Below are 21772 nucleotides of genomic sequence, written 5' to 3'. Positions count from 1 at the left end.
AACTGGTGAGAGAGTTTCGAAGGTTTGAAGTGAAAACAATTTCACTTTCTAAAAGGCGCCAACCCATTTTCAGCATTTTTGTTTCCAAATATGCTCTCCATAACAAAATTAAACTATTTAAAAAATTCATTAAAAACAACAAATGAGACACCAACACGTGTCGTTGGCAAATCGTTGTCAAATATCTGTTGTCAAAGTAACATTTTCATAAAGAAACATATCCAGTGTGTACTTTGACAAAATAAAAGATTATGAATCAATGAAATTAAAATAAGATACATATCCAAATAAGATGTCAATTTAGATGCAATTTTCTTGAACTTTTTAATATTATTTGAAATTAAAATTAAAAAATTTACCGAAGACAAAAAAAAAAAAAAGAGAACTAGTATAGTTATCAAGGTGAATAGTAATTTCCATTAAAGCAATATAAAAGGCTTATAAATTTTTAAAAGAGACAAGCACAAAAAATATCAGAAGCTTATTTTCATATTAACTAAGGGTTGTGATAACTTAAGCTTGCTTGAACACAACCAAACAAGCTCTGTGTGTTAGGCTTGAAGTTAAAACCTGCGAACAGTCAACAGAAAAAAAAAATCCAAAAATAAGATACAATTTCTTGCTTTAGTACTTGGAAAGTGTGAACTTCAGTTTGCAGTTTCAAAATACATCTTTAAATGTCAGTCATAGTTGTAGTCTTCAAATGGATGTTCTCCAATACATGCTAACTCTTGACTCTCAAGAACTAAATGGTAAGATCAACTCACAATGACAAGGCCTAGCACCGACAAAAAAACAACGAGATGACAGATTCATGGCTTATGTGAGCCAAAACATGTTACACTTTACAAGAATAACTTACATTTATACCTATTAACAGTCAAGATAAGTAATCACTGATAAACTGTTTTGTTGGCTCTAATATGCCAAGAATGAATCAGTGCCAGTATAACTAGCTGCTAATGCCTTTCCAGCAGAGGTAGGCTGGGAAAATGCTAACTGAGAACGTTCAAGCTCAAAACCGGGGCAGAAACTCTTCCTGCAACCAATTTAACACAGGAAATTCAAATCACTAGGCAAACAAATGGTTGAAGAATAATTAAGTGTACGTCTAGATGAGTGTTAAAAAGATTAAATTTGAGATAGGAAAAAAATATTGAGATAAAATTATTTGTTTTAATGTTTTTATTCTAAAAGTAAATTTGATACAAGACTTTGATATATCCTTTTTAATCCAACGCAGAACTATTTTGTATCACTTCTTGTTAAATTAGAAAATAACTAAGCGTGTATACATTTTCTAAAACCACATTTCAAATGAAGCAAAATCAATTATGATACTTCCTTTTGTAAAATCAAACATATTTTCCCAACCACTTGGCACCCATTCCATGCGGTTAGTATTAGGACTTGTAGATAAATAATATTCTTTAGAGGTCTTCCATTACCTATGAACTTATTGATTTTATATAAAATATTTAAAGTTCCTCAGAGTCAATTAAAGCCAAATTTAATTCAAGCTACCTCATTGCGTCTAGCAACTGGGTTGCAATGCCTTTTCTTCTGTTGGAAGGAGTAACCCAAATGGCCCTAATGCCAACAGCAGCAGCGGTTGGTTCGCTGGAACAGAAGATTGCCCCTTCCATCTTTTCAGAATCACTCACATTAGCAACTTTTCTATGGACCTCCCTTTGGAAAATAACATTCCCAAATTGAAGAGTGGTAGAGCGTGTCGTTACTCCCCTTTTCTTCGCACTGTGAACAGAGCCAGACACAACTCTGAATGCCTTTTCAATTGGTTCCGCAACGAGACACCCAGCAACCCTGTTCAGAGAAACAAACAGATACACCTTACAGCGCTCCTGAAGTATCCACCCACTTCCAATCTCAATTTCCATCATCCTCACCACCTCTTCAACTTTCTTCCTGTGAGAAGACCGGTCGGTCTCCAAGAACAAAACGACCCGACCCGAATCCAAACTGGGTAGAGGAATAACGTTTTCTTTGGTCCAACCCTGCAGAATAACAGTAGGAAATAAGATTTAGGAATAAAAAACCGTAAAAGAAGAGAGTGTAGGCGGAGAGCTAACTCTGAATAGGATTCCCTGCGTGTATGATTTGTGAAATTCATTGTGGGATTTCTCGTCTTGTGGATCACCGGGAGTGAACTTTATGCCGCATGTAGAACACGAGCGCAAGAGGAAATCGGATTGGCCAAAATCAAGATGAAACTGAGCGTAGCTTCTCTTCTTGTTTTTGGCGAGTGTTACCGGTTTGGGATCCGAAGTACCGGGGTTAGGATTTACGCGCCTTCGGGTGTAGGTGTTGATGATGTGATGTTGCTGATTCTCCCAGGTTGACAAATCATGGTCGTTGTTGGGAGAAGAGGAATCTTGGGTGGATCTGAAGAAAGCACTGATCTTGGACTGCATTTGTGATTCAGTAATGGATGTTTCTTTCTTCCTTATGTGACAGTGTTATTGATGGTCCGTTTCATTTGCTGCCAAAACTTTTCATTTTGTTCTTTAAATTTCCTGCTTGAACAAATCAATGTGGAGCTGAAGAAGCTCCAAAACCCAATTATTCCATATATTACGATAGCTAATGATTTTATGAATTCAGATTTAGCTGAAAATTAAAGATTGTTGCTTCACTAATGAACCAAAATACCAAACTTATACAGAATTTTTGTTGTTCAAAAACTAGTACAGAATGTTTGACATACATGAGAGATATATAAAGATCGGGACAACCGATGCTAAGTATAAAAATCATTTAAAGAGAGTGTGGGCTAACCAACGCTAATAACAACTACAAATAAACAGGAGAACCTATTTGGTTCTAATAACCCAAATTTCTCACAATCACCAGTATTCTCGCTAGATATGCACCATATAAGCAAAGAACAGGGAGAAAGGTATTTATTTACCTGAACCAAAACAGAACAAAAAAATCCTGAAGTCACATCTATCTCTGAGTGGTCCTTCCTGAAATATTTCAAAAAGCATAGTAAGCGATTGTTACTTTCCCCAACCAATGATATTATTCAAAATGATGAACATGACTAATACATATAGATGCAAAGAAAGTTCATATGTCTATCACCACCTGACACAAAGCACTATGTGTTCATTCAAGTTTTCTAATAAATGCTGCAACTGTTGTAGGAGTTAAGAACACACATTATATTTGAAGGAAAAAGTTACTAGAGATTTGGATACACCTAATGCCTACACTACATGTATATAAATAGATGATGCTTTCCATCAAGTTGGTGCACTGCAAATCAGAAGGATGTATATAAATTATATAAACTAATTATGTTTATTGTGAACTTTGCGAACTTCAAATCAAAAGGAAATAACAAAATAGCATACCATGTAGTGACAGTAAATATTGCCATAAACATTACAATCTAATTATTTAAACTACAACTTGGTTGCTATATCATCATCAATAACCCAATCCCTTAAATGCAAGTAAATTATATCAACGGCTTCCACAACAATAAATTTGTTCAAACTTCAAAATTAATATTGACAAAACTATATAAAATGTGTACATACACAGCTGGAACTAAAATGACACAGACCATGTATATCGGACAAGTATATACTTTGGCCAGGGCTCAAGGTCCCAGCATTGTTTACGAATTTCAGGGTAAATTTTAACAGATATAAAGAAAAAACAGAAAAAACAGATTCTGTAAGTGCAACCAAATACTCAAGGCCATTCTAAATGAGTTATAAAAGTAAAATTTAAATAATCATATTGCCCAATGTTTCTCTTCAATATACCAGACAAATGGCATACAGGAATTCATCAAAGTGTAAGGTATATATTTACTATATTCTTTATGAAAGGCAATGTCTAAAGAATATACAGGTTCCATAGAATCCATTCTCCTCATCGATAATAAAAGTTTAGCAACTCTAAGTCACAACCTTCAAGTTTCTCAACATTTTACTATAACAGATAATGATATGCCTTCAGACATTCGTTAGAAAAGAAGAGAAAAATGTCTTCACTAATAACGTTTGAATACCACCACTTGGAGTTAGAGCAGAATCTACAGAACAGAGACTGGAGCATCCATACATGAATATAGCAAATGTGATTGAAATTATACATGCTAGGAAAAATTTATATGTAGAATGGTCGCCTTATAAAAAGAAACGATTGAAAAACATAAAATTAGAAGGAATTAAAGAATTAAATACTGACACCATGCAGATCACTTCCTGAATACCTATGCGGTCACATTAAAATTCCAATCAATGGATATGCTAACAACAAAAGTTGAATAAACTGATCACGACAATGTACTCACCACATACATATGGTACAGTAAATAAAAAAATAGCACAGGATTTCATTTAATTGCGTTCAGAATTTGATACATTATTCTTTTAATTTCCTGTAACAAGCATTCCAAGTTCACTTTTCTCACCCATGCACTACAAGAAAAATAGAAAATCAGGGTTTCTTGCCAGCATATTGCTCATTTTAAATGTGGTTAAAATTCCATAGCCTTAAATTCAGCCACACTCCCTTCTAATTTTCATTTTACCAATATTCCATCATTATTATCCCTGAATAGAGAAACGAATCAGTGACGCACCATTCACTCTGCACAAAACAACTATCTTTCTAAAATCCTCATTTCATAAAGAGAGTGGCAGTACAAAAAGCAAAACCTTCAGATTTCTTCTTACCAACGAAGAAGAACGAACCAGCGAAACAGCTGCCACAAACAACGTCAGTGCGGCTAACACTGCAGTTGGAAGCTCAATCCAGCGGTCAAATCGCCTTCAACAGTGTTGGGGCTCAACTGGATTCGAATGAGATTTTGGATTGAAAAAGAAAAAAAGAAAAGATTTTGAAAAGATTGAAGAAGGGGATTATGTCTGAAGTGCAAAAGAGGGGCAATGGAGGGTCACCCAGGCTAGAAGCGCGCGAAGAATAGGAGCGAATGCGAAATAGAAAAAAAAGGAAGGAGGGAAATGAATGAAACTCCAATAATAAAGTAAAAATTTAATCTAGAGAATAAATAAGTCGTAATTGAAATACAAATAATGGAGATAAATTATTTATAAACAGGTCTTTTTATCTCTTTTAATAACGTCATAGTGCAATATGCTAATTATATTTTAAGGTTTTATTCAATCTTATTATATACTTATTTTTTTGTAAATTTCAATATTCAATCATTTTAAAATAATGTGTACGTTATTTTAAAAAACAATTATTATGTATATAGGTAACTAAATTATATTAAAATATAAACATTATACACAATAATAATAATAATAATAATAATAATAATAATAATAATAATTGAAATTTTGATACAATTATAATCACGATTTTTAATGTGAATATTAGTGGTATATTTTAAGATAATTTTTTAACTTTTATTTTTTATTTCAGTCTTATTAAAGTTGCGAACACTAATCATTTAAAGTTAAAAATTACAAAAAATAAATTTAATAAATATAGAAAATTTTATAATATTGAAAGTGTAACTATTTTGTTATAAATATATGTTTTATATTTTGAAATGAACTATAAATGTAAGTTTTTAATTTATTTTTATTATAAATATAATTATTTAAATTCTTACAAGAAGNTATATATATATATATATATATATATATATATATATATATATATATATGATTCACGTAATTCTTTATTTAATAATATCAGTATAATCATTACATAATAAAAATATGAAGATTTTTTTAAAAATAGAAATTCTTATATTATATTTTAATATAAAAATAATAAATACAATTTTTTATTGACGAGTTTCTGTAAGAAGAAATATTATATGAATTTTTTTTATATTAAATAAATTGTATTATTAATAAATATAATTTTTTTCTTAAGTTATATTATTTTAAGAAATAAAAACAAAATATATTTTTCTAAATTTAATTTTATTGAATGATGAAGTAATTAGAAACCATAAAATGATAAAAATAAAAATGAAAAAAATATAATAAAGAATATAACAAAAACTTTAAATATAAGTATTTTTTTTGATAATTAATTAAATTACCAAATATTAAAAATTATGAAAAGATAAAATTAAAAATAAAAATATAGCATAGAAAAAATAATTAATACTTTAAATATAAGTTATTCTTTAATTTTAAACATGTTAAAAATGTAAAACTCCTAAAAAATCGTAGAGTGTAAATAAAATATTGTATCTAGTCTACTTTTAAGAAAGACGTATTTTCATAAAGGTCATGTAGTTCTTTTGCTGATGGTTTCACGTGACCTAGTAGTTTTGTGTTCAAATTTTACGAAATAAATAAATAAATTATTTGTTTTATTAATTTATTGTTTAATATAATGTGGTCTGAATGATATATATATATATATATATTTTGTGTACTAATCAAACAAGAATTGGTAACAATTGTTGAGACTTTGTGCCCTTGTTTCATGGATAAGGGTTCAAACCTTTGGTTACAAAATTTAGAAGAAAAATGATTATTTGATATAATGTGTTATGATATCATTATTTAATTTAAAAGGAGTTATAAAGTTTGGAAAGGAAAAGAAAAAAATGATTTATTTCTATCCAAACAACATGAAGCCTTCTAAGCCTAATGCATAAAAGTGTTTATAAGAAAAACCTTCACATCCATTTAAAAGAAGGGCAAAAATGGAACTTTAAAAATTATTAGGGGTGTAGAAAGAAATTATAAGGGTGAAAAAAACAATTGCAATGCAATATGAATCTTGGAGTCCCAAAGATCCAGGTACGAGATTGAATATGTAATAGGCTAATGCTTAATATACCGAAAATAAATAATCTTCAAACAGATATATCGACATTCAAGAAGCACTCTTCGTCTTCATCTTCCACCTGACACAATTGCTGTCTGCGTTTTACATGACATAATAATATGATATCAGGTAATAAATGTTTTCTTGTTAATGTTCTTTTTCATATTTATGCTACTCTATACATGTTTCTGTGCAATTATATATCTCCCCAACCTCTTATGTTTTCAATTCTTGTTTATGTTCTTTTTCATGTTAATGCTGTTTATGTGGCACTGGCAGGTACTATGGGTGTGTAGTTTGATTGTGGAAGAGGTATGGCTTGTTTTTCTATACCCTGTAATACTGGGTCATTTGTTATTGTTACCCCTTCTATGCCCCAAAGAACATATCTTGGGGTGTGTGGAGGTTTGGGTACTAGGTCATTTGTTTTGTCTTCTTTAGGGTTTAAGCAATGTTACAAGTTCCCACATGAGTTTGTTTGGGACAAGAAGCTAGGGTATTGTGGTGGTAGAAGTAGAGTTCCCTCATCAAGGGTTCCTTATTGTTGCAAGACTCCACACGATGTTTCAAGAAGCAATAAAATTGAGCCATTTGTGAGTAGAAGCAAGGGTGAGAGGAAAACTCACTATGGTAAGGGTGAAGGTAATAGGTTGAAGAAGAGGTTTTCATTGAGATTGCGGCCAAGGTTACGGTTATTGGCTAGGAGAATGAAAAGGGCTTCTATTAAGTCCATTTTGAATGAATTAGAGGTACTTATTCGTAAGAACATTAGAGCAGTAGCATTTTCTGCCTCAGTTTCTGTTGTGTTCAGCCTTTGTTTCCTGTTTCTAAAATTGACTGCACTCCCCCCTCCGAAATCTGTTCCATATTCCGACTTGATCACCAGCCTTCAGAATGGATATGTTGAAAAGGTTTTAGTTGAAGAGGGGTCGCGGCGTATATATTACAACATGAAGTCCCAAAATGTTGAAAATGATAATGTTTCCGGTGAAGAATCTCAAGTTGTAGATGTTTCCATTGATGTGGATGTTGATAAGATAGGTAGTGAGGGTGCTTCTAGGGCTGGCCAAACTCCAGCGGTGAATGTACCAAAGAAATTCTCTAAGACAAGAGCTTCAATTCCTGAATGGCAGTATTCCACTAGAAAAATAGATCATGATGAAAAATTCCTTGTTAGTTTGATGAGAGAAAAAGGGGTTACATATAGCTCTTCCCCTCAATCTGTGTTGATGTCAATGAGGAGTACTCTGATCACTGTGATAACACTGTGGATACCTTTAATTCCACTGATGTGGCTTCTATATCGGCAACTTTCTGCTGCTAATAGTCCTGCAAGGAAGCAGAGGCCTAATAGTCAGACAGTTGGATTTGATGATGTGGAAGGTGTTGATTCTGCAAAAGTAGAGCTCATGGAGGTAATTATCTCATACTAGAATGTTTATAAATAATTATGTAATAAAAGTGATTTTCCTGTTTTGCTCTATTTTTCCCTTTTAATTCGTGTGACCTGGAATATTATCATCTTCGGTTTATAAAATAGCAAGAAGAAATACGGGAACATGTTGTTGGAGAAGATCAGTAAGGCTAACTGGCAGGGTCGTATAATAGACTGAATAATAGTGTTGTTACGTGGTTAGTAGTACTTTGCTAGAGATAATCAACATCTTTTATTTTTTAATTACATTTTTTATTTCTATTTATTTATCTCTTGGAAGTTAGGATTAGTGATCAATGGTTCAGTTTTTAGCTTAATACATGAGAAGAGGTGTAAAAGCTTTAGTATTTATAGATAATACTCTAGCTTTCATATGAACAAATTCTAAATTTATTTTATCAAAATTATTATGTTCAAATCCATTTGACTCTTTTCAGATAAAGAAAACTTTGATCAGGCAATTGTTTTGTGTCAAAAGCAAAACAATTTTTTCCTAAGGTTCTGTAATGCACTTATTTTAGATCTTTTCAATCATTAATAACTTGTAGTTCTGTGCATTGATATTCTCTGCTTTACTATTTAAATATTATAGGATTGGCTCATACTCTTCGCTGTTGCTGTATGGGCATACTAATTTAGGGTTGGACAATTAAGACATTGAAACAACGTTTCCCTGCCAATTAGATATGCTTAACTTAAAGGTTAAAGTTATGCCTCTTATAAGTTTAGCCTGTGGCAATTGGGTGCATTATCTTGAAAGTAGTCACGATTGCATCAAAGTAGTTTAGATTGAAAACTAACATTTGTATGAACTATGAGCTGAATATGACAGATATTAGACAGTTGGCCCTTTGGTTAGTTCATTTAGAAGTGTTAATTAGATAAATGAGGGAAATTGGATTAGAGGGATTCGTTCTGTAAAAGGAGAATCCTTACTGAAGTTGGAAAAGGAATAATTGGATAAGAGACCCCTCTCTTAGTCTCAAAAATTTAATGAAATTGTTAATTTTTTTTTTTCATTTGTTTCTATCTATTTTCCATTTCTTTTCTACATCTTCAATGATTAATATCCAATTTGAGATATGTAACCATTTTGTTAAAAGGATTTCTCAGAGATAGGACAAAACACATGAAAAGTTTATGATGAAGCATGAAAGGATATTACATCGTATCTGTGGATTGGTTGGTCCCTTATAATCATTTAATATGGAGTATTAAATTGTAACAACTGGAAAATGAATTCTAATCAATTTTAGTAGAACTTTTCTTGTCAGTAAGCAAGCAACTTGATTGTGTTATTGTTATTGATACAGTCCCTTTTTGTAGATAGTTTCATGTCTTCAAGGGGATATAAATTACCGCAAGCTAGGGGCAAAGTTACCTAGAGGTGTGCTGCTGGTGGGTCCTCCTGGAACTGGGAAGACACTACTTGCAAGAGCAGTGGCAGGGGAAGCAGGTGTACCCTTTTTCACTGTATCTGCTAGTGAGTTTGTGGAGTTGTTTGTTGGAAGAGGGGCGGCTAGAATCAGAGACCTTTTCAACGCGGCGAGAAAATTTGCACCATCAATCATATTCATTGATGAACTTGATGCAGTAGGAGGCAAGCGTGGAAGAAGTTTCAATGATGAGCGTGACCAGACACTAAACCAGGCAAGTTTTTACATAATATGTTGTATTTCTTTATCAGATACAAATTATCAATAATTGGTTTTATGTTTATGGCTCACTAGTCACTGCTGACTATAATATAGTAATGTGGGGTGGGAAGATAATGTTTAAAAGTTCATTTTCTTCAATTACTTCACAGTATTAGTATATACTTTCTACGTTAAAGAAAAATACTTCATATGTTAATTTGAATTTTAAGTATGAAACTGAGAAACAAATCATATTGTTTTAATAGGTGCCGTATGCTCTTAGCTGAATTTTTAAAGTATCTTCTGTGTGTGTAGTTGCTGACAGAAATGGATGGATTTGAATCTGAGATGAGAGTGGTAGTGATTGCAGCAACTAACCGGCCGGAAGCCTTGGATCCGGCTTTATGTCGGCCTGGTCGGTTCTCAAGAAAAGTATATGTAGGTGAACCTGATGAAGAAGGAAGGAGAAAAATATTGGCTGTGCATCTGAGAGGAGTTCCTTTGGAGGAGGACACTAACATCATTTGCCATTTAATTGCTTCTCTTACTACTGGTTTTGTAGGTGCTGATTTGGCAAATATTGTCAATGAATCCGCTTTGCTTGCTGCTCGTAGAGGTAAAACCAACTTACAATTTTTATATTTAATGTGTGATGAGTTTAAGAGTGACCATAATCTTGGATTCTGCAGGTACTGAAACTGTGGCAAGGGAAGACATAATGGAAGCTATTGAAAGAGCAAAATTCGGAATCAATGATAAGCAATTCAGGTCTAGTAAAATAAGCAAGGAGCTAACCAAGCTATTCCCTTGGATGCCATCACTGATGGGAAAAAATGAAAGAAGACAGGATGACCTGAAAGGACCATTAGGTTATCAATCACTGAGTTCATGACTTTTCCTGTTCAATTTTCTTATATGTTTTCCTCTATTTTTTCATTTCATTGTTACCCTTTACATAATGCCTGAGAATATACACTGTCAGCAGAAAGGGAAGATGTAATATAGCCAGCAAAAGGCCAAGTTTATGGTCACTAATTACTTGATTCTGCCTGCAATTTGAGGTTGCAAAATTCGACCCTAAATTTGAACTTCAATTCAGCAACACATGCGCGTAACGTAGAAATCCTTTATGAAAATATATCAGATGTTATAACAGGTAATATGATACACGCTAACTCACAATATCTATCTATCTATCTATCTATATATATATATATATATATATATAGACACACACACATATGTATATGAATAAACAAGTGAAATTTATAAATATAAATGAAATGCAAAAAATAATGAAAGATTTCCATAAAATTAATGGTAAATACAAGTGATACTTTAGATTTTCAAGTTTTAAGAATTAAAATAAGAATTAAACATATATTAACTTAAATTTGTAATCATGTTACTCTTATTCTTAACACAATATCTTCAATGTTATCCAATAGGGTATATTTTCTTCGTCTGTTTTGCAGAAAATTTAGTTAAAGTTAAATAACTTCTTAATATTTTTAGAAGTTAAAATTTTCAAATTTCAATTCATTATCAACCTTAACTTGAATAGTCTTTTTGTTCTTTAGTGGAGAGACCAATTTTTTTTTAAACTTGAGAAAATCTGATAATAATACCATCATTTAATGGTTGCTTCTTCTTTTTTCTTCCCTTTATTGTTTGCTAATCTCCTTGTATAAATCATTGACCCACCAACACCTAAAGTTTCATAAATAGTTTCTTAATTAAGAGTGGAATCTTCATAAAAACCCATCTTCATTATCATCTACTTGTCCTGCCAACCATTCATTGCACTTATCAATGTCCTTAAGTACAACAAAATCAATTTCATCTCTAATATTATATCTTTGGTCAAATTGTTGGTTATGCTTGATGTAAATTAAATCGTGCAAGCTTATTTCTTTCTTGTGAATGAATCTGCATTATAAATAGATAAAGTAATAATTAGCTTTGTCCTATTTTTGTGAGAATATAGCTATGAAATGAGGCATGAACAAGTATTACTTGTCCAAATACACTCCGATTATATTCATACCTTGATGAGCTAAATGTCAAACTTAAAATCATGATTTCTAGCTTTTGTAGGTTTGAAGCTACGTAACTGTAATTTCGCTACCATTAATCTATAAAAACATATAAATTAACTTAAATTTTATAACTTATAATTTAAACTAATTTAAAATACTTGAAATTGTTTAAGTATAGTTGTGGTCTTGATTATTTGACGAAATTACCTCAAATAGTCCACTTTCACTTTTATAAAGAAACAACTCACTTAAATTTTGTTGTTGTATATCTTTACTTGGCACCTACCTCTTGATGCAAGCCTTCAACTTATTATCAATATTAGAGTAATAGAATTCTAGATTCAAAAGTGCATGTAATGGAAGATGAAATTGGCAAGTCCATTCATTATCATTGTAATTACATCTTTATATTTACTTTCATTGGTATGGAAAGACTTCATTATGGTTTCTTTGGGCTTCTCCACTTTTTCATATATATATATATATATATATATATATATATATATATATATATATATATATATATATATATATATATATATATATATATATATATATATAATAAAAATGCAAATATCTCACTCATACCCTACTTAGGTTGGTGCTGAGGCCGGTAAATAAAGTAAAATATAAAAGCACTAAAAAGGAAAAGAAAAAGGCCTATGAAAAATTTGCACATGAAGAAACCTATGGTTCTTAACAAGTGGTTTTGTGATTGAGAAGTGTTGAGATCTTTGTCTAATTTGTTGTTGGTATAAGGATCATCAAACCGAATGTCTTCCATGATGCTGTTTTCGTCTTTGAATACATGGATTCCTGTTGCTTTAACAATTGAGGTCTCTATCACACCTTCATATGTAACCTTCACATGCTTCCATTCCTTTTCTATAGGTAATTCAAACAACTTACTATAGATAGGTAGGTTTTGTAGATCAAAGATGTATGTTTGATCGAATTCTAACATCCTCTCTATCTCTATCTCCTTGAAATAAAAGTCTTCTGATTCTTGAACTTTGCCATCAATGAACACCATAGGTATAATGAAATCCAACTGATGTTTATCACCCACAGGTGCAATAAGAAGAGAAAGAACTTTGGCGGGAAACTTATTACGAAACCAGAAAGAACATGAAGGTCCACTGCTCTGGAGATCAACCCACTCTGGAAAATTTGCTCCTGGAAACCAGAACTCAGTGTTTCTAGCTTCATGCAGTTGCTGCTAGTCATACATATAAAGAACTCATTAGCTTATCAACATTAAGAGCACTACATATTATGAATAAAAAATTTCAAAAGCAAAACAAAACCTTGTTTAGCAACATGCTTAAGCTGAAGGAAGTTAAGGATATGCAGTTTATTGCCTTGAAATATTCTAATTTTGGTGGAAACCCTCTGATTTCCTGAAGATGCTCGCAATGACTCACATCAAGAAAGAAGAGATTGTGAAATTCTTTGATGCATTCAGGAAGGTGTGTAAAATTATTGTCCCGAAGAAATAAAACACACACTTGTGCCAACCGCATGAAACCTGCTGAAAAGAAGTCATCATCCAGGTTGCAAGACAAGGCTGAAAACCAATCTACCTTTGAAGGAACCATTGAGCCTACGTTATCTTCACCATCTTCTGCTTTTACCCATTGCCACCCCTTGCAATTAGTAGCTCTAAAATTAAACAATTTAGGCATAGTAGTAATGCTACTTGGTAAGTGAACAACTTCACATGACAAGGATAACTCTTCGAGTCCAATAAGATTTTCAAACGAAAGTGGGAATTCTTTAATGGGAAGCCCATTCAATTGAAGTAACTTTATGTTTCCCATCTTTCCTAGGATTTCTGGAAATTTCTCAAGATTCGGACAAAATGAAAGTTCTAGTCTTTCAAGAGTGGGCAAGTTGAGAGGTGGAAAACTCATAAGCTTCCTGCAACCTCCCGCATTCAATATTTTAAGTTTACTCATAAAACCAATTGAGTGGTGAACTTCAACTAAACTCTCACACCCTTTAAATGAAACTTCCTCCAAATTTCCGAGATCAGACATATCGGGTGTCTGTGTTAAAAATTTGCACTTGTCAAAATTCAAGACAGTTAGATTCTCGAACTTCTGCAAAGAAAATAAAGAGAAAAAANTTAAGATATTTATNTTGTTTTTAATAATTTANAAGATGAGGAAAACACTGTTTAAGCTTGCCTTTGATGAGCCAAGGAATCCAAATGANGTAAAATGACTNTGAGGTAACTTGCATGTCACAAGCTTGTTCGGATCAAAATTTGATGGTAAACAATTTGAAGGGTATCCATGCCATTCCAGTACTCTCAAACTTTCCGGAAAATAATTGGGACCTTTGGAAAATTTACCATTTCTAATTATAAGTATTTTAAGGTTTTTCATCCTTCTGAAGGCGTTGGCATTCCATTCTATTGTTTCTTCTTTCTCAGATATAGACAAATCCAGACATATGATTTCAGTTTCGCTAGTTCCCTGTTAATGCAAAAGTCACATTCAGGAATCAAAAAATTCCCTTGTTAAGAGAACTTTGCAAATTGTTAAGAGAAAAAAAAATACTATGATATGAACAGATGACACAAAAATATTAAATCAAGCTGAGAAAGCATATCAGTCATCTATGAAGCTTACTTACCTTGTTATCTTTTAAAACATGAATGATATCTTTCCCTAACCATAATCTCCTGCGCTTCCCTACCTCTTTGGGTGAGCTTTGCAGGTCAATTTGTCTACCCATGTCCTCAATCAAGTCGTGCATTTCAATTGCATTAAACCTTCCACGCCCAACCTTTATGAGAGATTTTTTCACCAACACCCCAATATGATGTTTCATGTTGTTATCATAAAGAACACCAAGTATCTGTTCAACTTCTTTCAAACTACTTCCTTTCAAGCAACAGGCCATGTCAAGAAAGATATTCTTTTCTTCATCTCCCAAAGCATCAAAGCTTACTTTAAGTATCTCTACAATTTCACTATTTGGAATTCTTTTGTAATGTTGAATCGCAGACTCCCATTCTTGTACACTTTTTCCAACCAAGTTGGAACCTATTACTTCTAAAGCCAATGGAAGACCAGAAGCATAAGTTACTGCACGTTTCAACACGNCCTCGTAACTTGGATCGACTTTTTCCCTTTTGAAAGCATTCCACATAAGCAATTGAAGAGAATCATTCTTATTCAATTCTTTCACCTCATAAGTTCTTTCAATGTCATGACATTTTAGCACCTGTTCGTCCCGAGTGGTAACGATAACTCTGCTGCCGGGACCAAACCAATCAGATCTTCCAGCAAATGCTTGTAACTGCTTTCTNTTGTCAACATCATCTAGAATCAAGAGAACTTTCTTTCTACGAAGCCTTTGTTGTATCACTGAAATTCCTCTTTGTACACTTGTTAAGTCGATGTCCTTCTCTCCAAGTATTTCANAAAGAAGGAGGGTCTGGAGGTGTTTTAACCCATGTTTATTTGATTCTTCTCTCACATTTTGAAGAAAACATGAACTATCAAAATCATCAGCAATCAAATTATAAACTGCTAGAGAAAGTGTTGTTTTTCCTAACCCACCCATTCCATGGATCCCTATCATGTGGACAACATCATCCGATCCAACATCCAAAAGTTTCTTGACATGCAGCACCTGTGTCAGTAGGCCAACTGGGTAATCTGCAACATGTAAAGGAGCACGATTAATCTCCCTGGAAACCCGTTCAACAATTTTCCCAATAAACTCGTACTGGTATTCATGCCTGTTCCAAAAATTAAAGCTTTAATTAAGTTAAACTATAGGCATTGTATGCATGTCTTGATACGTATACTAATTTTCAATAACATAAAAAGATCGGTAAGGTGGGTACGCATCTTTGAAGTGATAGCCAGAGAAGTCAGCAACTTGACGCAAAGCCATCTTCCATTTCTGTAACTTGTCCTTCTGCGCTTTGAACCTCTTTTGATGCTTAGTCAATGCTTCTTCATAGGCACCTTTCTGATGTCTGACATAAGAAGGATTCACCTTATAAAACACTGGTATAACCAAATGCCCTTTACTCTGGCAGTGAAGGATGGTTACAAGTTCATCCAAGCAGAAGGAGGAAGAAGCATAGTTGTGAGAGAGCACAACGATGGCAATCCTAGACTCTTCAATTGCTTTCAGAAGCACTGGTGTGATTTCATCTCCGCTTTGAAGTTTGTCATCATCGATGAAAGTGTGAAGTCCCCTGTCACATAGAGCTTTGTAGAGATTACCAATGAAATCATAACGCGTGTCTTCTCCTCTAAAGCTGAGGAAGACATCGTACGTGAATCTACAGGAACTTGGAGTTGCCATTAGAACAAATTGTTAGCGTGTACTGTAAATGAAATCAAACTTTGAATAAACATGAAATTCCAAGAGTGAAATGTAAGGTAATGCAGCGTCAAGTGCCAAACAGTTATTAGGGTGGAAAATATCTTTGTTTAGGTGTTTCCGATTTGCCTCACTTGTCAAAGAAAATGTTTTTTCAACAAGTAATTTTTGTCAATCTTTTGACAACATCACCTAGCGGATGTAGATTAGTCCATTTGAAATGTTTTTTTAAAACCATCACCATCACCATCGAAGATCGAAAGTCTCACTGTCCCCTATAGGAGAAGATTGTGTCTACTTTGGAGGAGAAGAAGTCGAGACCGTCGTGCCACTGTAATTAGGATTAATTAATTAAATTAGTTCCAACTCACATGAGCCACATAATCAAAATTCAACATATCAAACACTGCTAACTTGTATAGTCTGTCACTAACAATCAATTTAGATGGTATCATAAAAAAAACTAAATTAAATATAAATTACTAAAATTGAGATAATATTGAACATCCGAAAAAAATTAGTCTCAAAATTGACAAAAATAGAGACTATAAAATTATTTAAGCCTAATAATTATTAAAGTTTTCCTCAAAACTAAAATTTTAAAAATAATAATAATAATAAAGTATTATGATATGTTAATTTAGATATACATCTCTATCTGTTTTCTTTTGATGTGTGAACTACAGTATTATAAAAATATTAAAACTTAATAAAATAAGGATAACTTAAAATATCACTACATAAATATATTGCTAAAAAATTTTCAACAAAATAAAATTTAATCACACCAATAACCATAATATCAAAGATAGAACTTGATATTGACAAACTTCGGCCTTTACTAATGAAACAGTCCATCGGTTGTTATAGAAAAGATCCGTAAGTTTGCAAGATTAATTATGAACTTTTGTTGCATATATATACTAGCGAAGTATATATCTATTAGTAAGTTATACAAATAATCTTTGAGAAGTTACCGAATGAAATTAATGTAATTTGTTTGCTTTAATCTGTATTATTCTACATTTGAATAGTTACCATGTACCTAATGAACAATTATAGAAAATTTTTTATTATTAAACAAAGTTGAAGTCCAAACCAAATCTTAATAATTCATCATTTTGTCATCATATATAAAGGCATCGATTGTACCACAAACTACAAATTTAATGAAAATTAAAAATTAAATAACTTGTCACACATAAGTTAAGGAACAAAATTTCAAGCTCAAAATAAAATCAAGGTGTAAAGTTCGGGAACAAGTGTCGTAAATCAAGCTAAAATTACAAACTAAGTTTTATAAATTATTTATAATTATTCAAATAATCATGAAAGGATCATTGTTATTGTAGATTTTTCTCTTCCCGTTTTTTTTGTTATTGGTTATAATAACAACATAAAGTTGTATTAAATGGATGTTAAAAGTATTCCTCAATAGTATTATAAAAGAGAAAGTCTATATAGAATAAACCATTGCATTTGAAAGTATTGCCTTTTCTTAACACATTTTAAAGCTTAATAACAATGCCTTGTATGTATGGTGTAATACAAACTCATTGGACTTGGTATAATAAACTAAGTTCATTTTTAATCGAAAATAGTTTCTTGAGAGGAAAAGTAGATAATGTGAAGATACTATGTATACATCCAACTACTTTACTAAACTAAGACTAGAAGATAATTTAAGAAAAGTGCACAAGACTGTTTATCACTAAATGATTGATTCATTTTTGTATTTCACTAGTGCAGTATCAAGAAATGACAACGACTATTTTCGCCTATACGTAGCGGTTTCTGAACCGAGACATATACAGGCGAGGAAAACAATCTACCACTTTTTGCCTCGGTTCAAAACAAGATAAAATGGAGTAGAATTTTGCCTCGGTTCATAGGTAACCAAAGCAAAAAAGTTTTTCCTTTTTTTTTTTGACATACCTTTCGCCTTTGTTCCTATTGAACCAATGCAATATGTGAGACGCTACTGCTTCAGTTGGGACCTAAACCGAGGCAATAGACTGTTTTTTAATTTTTTTTTTTGTTTTTCGCCAGACTTTCTGTCTTTGTTGTGACCACAACCGAGACATATTCCCCTGGTTTTTTTTAAGAACATGACTGTTTTTGTAATATTTCCAACTGCAGAAATAGACCTGCATGTATTAAAGTTTACATAACAGTCTAAAATAACCCAAAACAATCTAGAAACATATATTTTCAATAAAAGTTAAACTAAAACATAAATCAATTCAAAGTAATCATAAATGAACTTCTAAGAAGCATAAATCAATTCATTGTAATCATAAATCAACTTAGAAGCATAAATCAATCCAATGTAAAAGTTAACCTAATCATAAATATGCTAAGGTAGAACTTACTATATACTAACATCTACATACTATTATAGAGTTTAATTACATATTTTGCAAGTGTCTTCCCTATGGATTTAAGGGACTTGTATGAAATTGAAGTAGTAGAATTAAATTTCTGCATAAGACTCGATGATTTCAATTAGTGTATATGAATTCTAAACTATAGAAAAAAAAGATGGCGTGAAGAAACTGTTCACGATTTATTAATCTTAGAAAACACTATTACCTCGGTTCATACACTTGACCGAGGTAATAACAAACTACTACCTCGGCTGTTAGTGCAACCAATGCCTAATGGTTCCAAAATATGCCAATTTTAAAAATAATTTATATATCTGTATGTGTGTGTGTGGGAGGGGGGGATGCGTGGGTGTGTGTGCATGTGTGTGTGCTTATATATGTGTGTGTGTGTATGTGTGTGTGTCTACGTACCCTAAGTATATAACTCGCTAGAGTCTGATATCAATATATATATATATATGTATCCGGATGGTCAAATTTCTGGTGAACCGAAGCATAATGAGCGCGATAATATATCTTTTTTTACTAGTGTTGAATGGGTTGTATGTCTGAGGATTTGGTGATATGAATGTTATGTGTGGTAAGATGTCTAAAAATATTGTATGAGTTGCCTTTTAGTACATTAGCTTATCCTTTCACTTTTTTTTGTTTGTCTTCTTATTTTCAATTATCACCTTAATAATGTGAGCAGATGAAAATGTTCTAATGGATGATCGTGTGCATGAGGGAAGTGGTGTCAAAGCTTAGAATAATCTTGTGTTTTTCCTATCTATATCTGTTTTTGAAAAACTTTATTATATATTTGTCTCAAGATAATATTTTCTCTTAGTTGAATAGAATCTTGGCCTGAAGAGTTTTTTAAAGATGATGTTTCAACATCCGCAGATGATGAAATTAGAGAGGTTAAGTAAAGATGATGAAATTGAAGAGATCTTAAATAAACATTTGCCTGAAAGCGATTATGTCAATGACCCAACTTTTTACAAAGACAAATTGTTAGTTGGGGCTACAGTAGGAATGATAGAGAAAATGTTGGAGTGGAAGAGATGAAAAAGAAAGGGTTTAGAGGAATAAGGGGGTCAGTAAGTGTTTGGGAGTTTTTTTTTTTTTTTTGTTAATTTTGAGAATGAAAATTATTCAATTACTCTTGACTTTAAAACATAGAATCCATTATATATAAGAGTATTTTTGTCTACAAAACCTGATACAAAATGTTAAAATGTATCAACTAAAAAAACAGAACATAACACAAGTTAACAAACCTCTATATATATATATATATATTCGAGTTTATCTATTATTTTAATAATAGTTATATACTAATAAAATAAAACATTATACGAAGTAAGACATAATATTATATTATGCTTTATAAACACAATTTTAAAATATGGTATAAAGAAGAAAACATAACAATTTTATGCGAACTGTACTTGTGTTTGTTGTATCTATTCCCCAAGTAAACAGAGGTATTTATTGGTAAAAAAGTGATTGAAGATTCCATTGTAATTAATAGAATTATTTTTGTAATTAATAAAATAAATGCCCTCCTTTATAATTTTGCAATTTTGAAAATTTAAAATTTTATAATATTTATAATTTTGTAATTGTGTAATTTTATAAATTTATAACTTTATTATTTTATAATATTATAATATTATAATTTTGTAATTTTATAATTTATATTTTTGTAATTTATAATTTTTTGATTTTATAATTATATAGTTTTATAGTTTTATAATTTTATGATTTTATAATTTTACAGTTTTATAATTTTATAGTTTTATAATTTTATGAATTTAAATTTTTATAATTTTAGGATATTATAATTTTATTATTTTATGATTTTGTAATTGTATTGTTTAATAAATTATAACTTCGTAATTTTATGATTGTATAACTGTATTATTTTATAAAGTTACAACATCATGAAATTATATTTATAAAATTACAAAATTATAAATATTTTAATTATTAAATTTCAAAATTATATATTCTAAAATTATAAAATTTTAAAAATGGAATCCTAAATTATAAAATTACTAATTATAATATTTTAAAATAGTAAAATAACTTATGAAAAAAGCTCAACTATGCCACATAACAAAATAATAAACACGTAAATCACTTAAAAATCATATCATCCCGTTTATTGAATACAATAAACTACAAAGATTTATTAGAGGTTCCCAATTTTTAGATGTTTAAAATATAATTAAGCATTATTGTTATTATAATACGGACAAATATAAACATTGTGGGTTTTAGTATATTTAAGATGTGCATTAGGTAAGTATTATTTTTCTTGTAAAAATTTAATATAATGATATTATTATAAACAAGTGTAAATATAAAAGCTTAAAAGATTGAAAATGTCTAAAATTATGAACAACGTAACCCTTAATCCACACCGTCATATCAGGTATGATCTAAACGTTCAATTTGAATGACCATGTAACTTCCTCTTTCCATTTGCGAGAACTCCATACCACTTTCCCCACTAATGATCATATTTTCAAAATAGGATCTGAGCAACAACCCTTAACTCCCGAGCGAACAATAGAACTGGACAATCCTCTTAAGCTCCTTTATCGGCTAGTATCAATTTGGATTTAGATGGTCTCTGTACCATATAAATTGTCCGGTCAACGCATTCATCATGTGATCGGTTGGTCAACTTTCACCAAAATATTTTATAGGATTTTAGAGATAACGTTGATCGATCAATCCTATTCTAGACCACATGGTCACAAACTGATTAGAAGCTTAAGCACAAACTCAACAAGATTAATAAAATAAATTATATTTAAGAGCTATTAGGTCGTAATTGGACCAATTGGACCAATCTTAACCATAAGCTCATTCCAAAAGATATAAATACAAAGGTAAAATAAGAAGAATGGTGATTACAATTTTTATATATTTAAGACTTAACTGTAATAACAGATCAGTATAATTAACTAACTTAACTGTCAACGATCAATATAATTAATTAACTTGAGCGTGAAAGTATCTTTAACAGGTACCTACTATAAAGTAAGAAATAAAAAGACCTCATAAGAAAAACTTTGGATAAGACAAAGAAGGCTTTCCACCCATAATTTGAAAAAAAAAAAAAAA

General features: G+C 31.3%; 4 protein-coding genes across 7 annotated transcripts in view; 1 reads left to right on the top strand and 3 right to left on the bottom strand.

The window, feature by feature from the left end:
* Positions 1-542: 542 nt before the first annotated feature.
* LOC106766759 (protein CHROMOSOME TRANSMISSION FIDELITY 7-like) lies at positions 543-5007 on the bottom strand. Of its 3 annotated transcripts, none has more exons than XM_014651509.2 (5): positions 4716-5007; positions 2930-2987; positions 2091-2558; positions 1525-2015; positions 543-1039 (listed from the first exon to the last, which is right to left on the bottom strand). In XM_014651509.2, the coding sequence occupies exons 3-5, from the start codon at positions 2430-2432 to the stop codon at positions 919-921; spliced, it is 954 nt and encodes a 317-aa protein (XP_014506995.1). In that variant the 5' UTR covers positions 2433-2558; positions 2930-2987; positions 4716-5007; the 3' UTR covers positions 543-918. The 3 variants fall into 3 exon arrangements, with proteins under 3 accessions (XP_014506995.1, XP_014507004.1, XP_014507010.1); XM_014651518.2 differs by having other exon boundaries at positions 2091-2534; XM_014651524.2 differs by lacking the exons at positions 2930-2987; positions 4716-5007 and having other exon boundaries at positions 2091-2642.
* A 1769-nt stretch (positions 5008-6776) lies between these two features.
* On the top strand, positions 6777-10966 carry LOC106759408 (probable inactive ATP-dependent zinc metalloprotease FTSHI 3, chloroplastic). Its single transcript, XM_014642605.2, has 5 exons — positions 6777-6933; positions 7084-8219; positions 9566-9889; positions 10192-10492; positions 10566-10966. Exons 2-5 carry the CDS (start codon positions 7119-7121, stop codon positions 10766-10768), a joined length of 1929 nt encoding a protein of 642 aa, XP_014498091.1. The 5' UTR covers positions 6777-6933; positions 7084-7118; the 3' UTR covers positions 10769-10966.
* Positions 10967-12497: 1531 nt separating this feature from the next.
* LOC106757664 (TMV resistance protein N-like) overlaps positions 12498-21772 on the bottom strand; it is a 13293-nt gene continuing 4018 nt past the window's right edge. The window contains exons 2-5 of one of the 2 annotated variants that reach the window (XM_022785060.1): positions 14556-15669; positions 14105-14395; positions 13223-14017; positions 12498-13131 (exon numbers count right to left, since the gene is read on the bottom strand). In XM_022785060.1, the coding sequence (XP_022640781.1) occupies positions 12505-13131; positions 13223-14017; positions 14105-14395; positions 14556-15669 (2827 nt within the window). In that variant the 3' untranslated portion in view covers positions 12498-12504. The remainder of the gene's footprint in view (positions 13132-13222; positions 14018-14104; positions 14396-14555; positions 15670-21772) is intronic. The other variant, XM_022785063.1, reaches the window with a different exon arrangement.
* On the bottom strand, positions 15737-16346 carry LOC111242337 (toll/interleukin-1 receptor-like protein). The gene has a single exon (XM_022785066.1). The coding sequence runs from the start codon at positions 16245-16247 to the stop codon at positions 15738-15740; it is 510 nt and encodes a 169-aa protein (XP_022640787.1). The 5' UTR covers positions 16248-16346; the 3' UTR covers position 15737.

The sequence above is a fragment of the Vigna radiata genome, chromosome 1, assembly GCF_000741045.1.
Source record: "Vigna radiata var. radiata cultivar VC1973A chromosome 1, Vradiata_ver6, whole genome shotgun sequence".
Lineage (NCBI taxonomy): Eukaryota > Viridiplantae > Streptophyta > Magnoliopsida > Fabales > Fabaceae > Vigna > Vigna radiata.
Note: the sequence above shows the minus strand (reverse complement) of the source record. Positions and strands in the feature narration are given on the sequence as shown.